The sequence below is a fragment of the Ursus maritimus genome (genome assembly GCF_017311325.1).
Source record: "Ursus maritimus isolate PB19 chromosome Y unlocalized genomic scaffold, ASM1731132v1 scaffold_Y6, whole genome shotgun sequence".
Classification (NCBI taxonomy): domain Eukaryota; kingdom Metazoa; phylum Chordata; class Mammalia; order Carnivora; family Ursidae; genus Ursus; species Ursus maritimus.
Window position 1 is genome coordinate 30,350 of NW_024423339.1, and position 3,850 is coordinate 34,199.

At 38.8% G+C, this 3,850-nt stretch overlaps 1 protein-coding gene across 1 annotated transcript in view; it reads right to left on the bottom strand.

Moving 5' to 3' along the window:
• Positions 1-1,104: 1,104 nt before the first annotated feature.
• Positions 1,105-3,850, bottom strand: part of LOC103680463 (neuronal membrane glycoprotein M6-b) — a 34,531-nt gene continuing 31,785 nt past the window's right edge. The window contains exons 5-7 of the mRNA XM_008709977.1: positions 3,558-3,631; positions 2,512-2,577; positions 1,105-2,140 (exon numbers count right to left, since the gene is read on the bottom strand). Of these exons, the coding sequence (XP_008708199.1) occupies positions 2,060-2,140; positions 2,512-2,577; positions 3,558-3,631 (221 nt within the window). The 3' untranslated portion in view covers positions 1,105-2,059. The remainder of the gene's footprint in view (positions 2,141-2,511; positions 2,578-3,557; positions 3,632-3,850) is intronic.

A 3,850-nucleotide genomic window follows, 5' to 3' on the forward strand; every position in this document is an offset into this window, starting at 1 on the left:
GGCTCATTATAGGTTTTAATAGGAAGAATAGGTTTCTAGTTGGCTAAAATATTTATGTGTTCTGGATTTGGGGGAAAGAAATTCAGCTAAATTTTTTTTAACTTAATATAAGCCACATTAAGAGTCAAGGCTTAATTCATACCAGCTGTCAGAATTCCAGTTTATTCTCCATATAAATACATTGATTAGAGCACAGATAGCATACATAAGCTTATAGTCCCATCCCTGGTATACATAACAAGAACTATGATATATTCCTATCGGTTACGGCTGCTCTGCAGTGCAGATGTGTCCCCAGCAAACAACCTAAACACTTCACTGTCCTCTCCAGCTGCTGGGAGGTGTTGCAACACCTCCCAGCAGCTGGAGAGGACAGTGAAGTGTTTAGGTTGTTTGCTGGGGACACATCTGCACTGCAGAGCAGCCGTCTCGTGAGTGGGCAGAGCTGTCACTTCGTCGGCCGTAACACTCTGGCAAACATTTATGTGTAAGAATTGAGTTGTTCTTTTGACTGAGACTGGATATCTTGCAGTTCCTGTTCTTCCTTTGCTTTGATATCCTGGTAAGCCTGCATTTTGCTTGCATCCTTTAAGTAAGCCCAGTTAGAAGACAGTATCATGAGGAAGTGGATCTGGAAAAGAAGGGTGAGCGTGATGGCTAGTGAGCATGTCAGAAGGCAAAGCAAGCTGCTAGGCAGACTACACAGTCTTTGCTGTCAAAAGGGAGAGGGTTATTCTGTTATACTCCTTCTGCTGTCAGAGCCATCAGATTCTGGAAGCAGCTCTACTACTATGCTTAAGAGTAGAAGGCTGAAGAAGAGTTAGTCTACAGACACAGTGAACTGAAAAAAATGGCCAAAGTTACTGTTTAGAAAAAGCAAACATGAAATAAATATGAGAGTGCTGTTTACAATTTTAAGAATAATTTTAAAGACTAATGTAGAAGTTAAGAAACACACTGTGTTTACTTTTGAATAACTGTATTGCAAAGACCTTTTCTCCTTATAGACAAAAATCAATTTCCCCCAAAGAGTTAAAGGTATGAACAATGTTTATTTTGAGTAAATAATTTAAAAACTACATATTGAATATGGAAAAATTAGATGAATGTAAAAACAAGAAATTAAGATTAATAAAGTATGCAATCTCTGTGTTAACAGATATTTGGAGTACAACTATATTATTTGGTTTTACAAAATGTAAAAATCCTTATTATGATTGTTTATAGTTCGTGTGGCAAACATTTCTTTCCTGTTTATTTAATTAAAAAATAAATATGTACCTCATGTATCTTATATTTCATGTTTACCTTTTGACATATTGAGACCTTCATATTCAGACACAATTTTTCTATTAAAATGTTGTGTGCAGTTTCAGAATGGGCTACTGAGCAAGTACATTTCATTAAACACAGCAATTTAAAGATATCAGTTTGGGGACTGTAAAAGGAATCAGAGGATTATGCCCAAAAAATCAGATATGAATTAATTCTCTTTTTGAAGGAAACACATTTGTGGCTTTTTTCCTTCAAATTCTCATGTCACCTTTTAGGAGTATTTGTTATGGTAATGAGGCATATGATCATAAAGTATTTTAAATCAAAATATGTTTGCAAAATACTTTGCAGAAAAAGTCTGATAAAACAAAATACAGATTAAAATTATTCCTTTTCTATTTCATCTTTAACACTTTTCATTTTTGTCACTGAAACTGGTTACTAAGCAAGTAAAAGTAATGGAAAATGCAGGTATTACAAAGTTTTAACACTTCATTTAGAAACATGCTGAAAGTTTAAGAAAATTTGTCTTTAACGGATGCTGACCCACAGCAGTACATAACTGAATCCTTCTCACAACGTGGAAGTAGCCAGATCTCATTTTGTAATGCACTCAGGGTAAGTCAGCTTATTAATCTACGATGTGAAATGAGCAGACTAGAGCTATTTACAAATTACTGTCACCAAACTGCAGCAACCTAGACTCGGCTTTAGTCTGGGGCGTCAGGGAGATTTCAGGCTGCGGAGGAGCGCTCCCTACAGCTCCTTGTTGGCCTTAAGCAATTTAGAATTTAGTGCAGCAATCTTCCCGACTCTTAAACTTCAAGACGGCATAGTTATAGGTAGTAGCCATCATGTAGATCAGCTGGGGGAAGAGAACAGAACACGACAGTAAGATACAGGCAGTCAGGGCCGGTGCCCGCTCAGGACCCACGCAGTGGCTGCTTTTCCGTTTACAAACACAGTAGAACTAGGTTAAGTGCTATTCCTAGTCAACACCTATTCCAGGTATTGACACTCTCTCTTCTTTCAAAAGAATCCAAATTCCACTATATATACTCAGTTACCAGGACAGATAACAAGTACTGCCTACACTTCAGCCCTGGGGTAAGTTTCCACCAGTGAAGTGGAACCAAGACTATGTCCCAGAGGTGTGTTGCTGGAAAGCAAATCGAGCATCAGAGCCTGGAGGGTGGGGGGGCTGTTCTAGGTGGGCCTGGAGCCGCAATTACTCACCAGTGCAATGACGGTGGCACCAGCTCCAGCACAGGCCACGATGAACAGGTGATAGGACATATAGAACTAGGAAAGAACAGGGCACCAGGTGAGCAGTGGATGGGGAAGGACCGGGCCTCCACCTGTTCTTTCTCCTCAAGAGCTGCTTTCCGCCACGCTGTGTGCCAAACTGCACTCCTTTCAAGTCTCTGTCTCAACCCTGGCTCACTGCAGAAAAGCATCATGTAGGAGTTTTCTAAAACTTTATGATGCCTAGGTTATACCCTACACCAATTAAATCACAATTTGGGGGCTGGACCTCAGTCATGAATATAATTCTCTTTTATGACTACAGTGTGCAGCGACACTCCTGCTTTGAGCCACACCTTAGTATAGATATACAAACTGCCTAATGATGGAGGCAGTGGCTGATTATTTCAGTGATTCACGGCTTTCCAAAAGCATGCTAAGATTCTCTTAAATATGCACTCTTACTAGTGCATTTAAGACTTTTCCTTTATAAACACTTATAAGATGTCTAAACACTTATAAGGTGTCTAAAACTATTCTAGAGCTCTAATATTTTAAACAAAGATTTTCAATCTAATTAAAAACAAAGAGACATACCAGTAAAATTTCTATAGAAATATAATTAAGTATAATTGACTTAAAAAATAGTTTATACACAAATTCAGAGGAATCTTTTCAAGAAAATTATATTTACTCTGTAACGAATGTCCTACTTTCAAAAAAATACGTGGCAGTGAAAAAGAAGAAGCCACATATGTTTTCAGATGTGCACAATTGGTATCAGTACATATTACTGCCAAAAGAGGAAGCTTTCTGATTGCTAAGGATCCTTACTGAATATCTGGACCACATAAAATGGCCATTTGCTAGGTCAAAAATGGCTAACTATTGGTGATTGCATACAAATCAGTTTACAAAGCGAGGCTTTCCTTACTAGCATTTGCACCATCTCCCGCTCTTTCTACCTAGGAGGGCCTTTTCTTCACTGTCCTTTGCCAGGTTGACCATGCCCAGGCCCAGACAGAAGAAGGTTTTACCTCATTGGTGTTGCAGATGTTCTCAAGAGCAGAGCCACATATTTTTCCTGGAAAAGCATCCCAAGGAATGATTGCTGTGGAGTGAATCACAACAGAATGTTAGTTATTAGTACACACTGCACATCCTCACCACTTCAGGGTACAGTTACTCTGTAATTGTACACTGTTCTTCATCAACACTTGACATGTCTGCCGTCCGCAGACCAGGGCTTTTGAAATAAAAAGTAAGCCCTATCTGGACAACAGGGTAAGAGCAAAGGTGAATTAGAAATTTAAACACTATGACTTTTTCC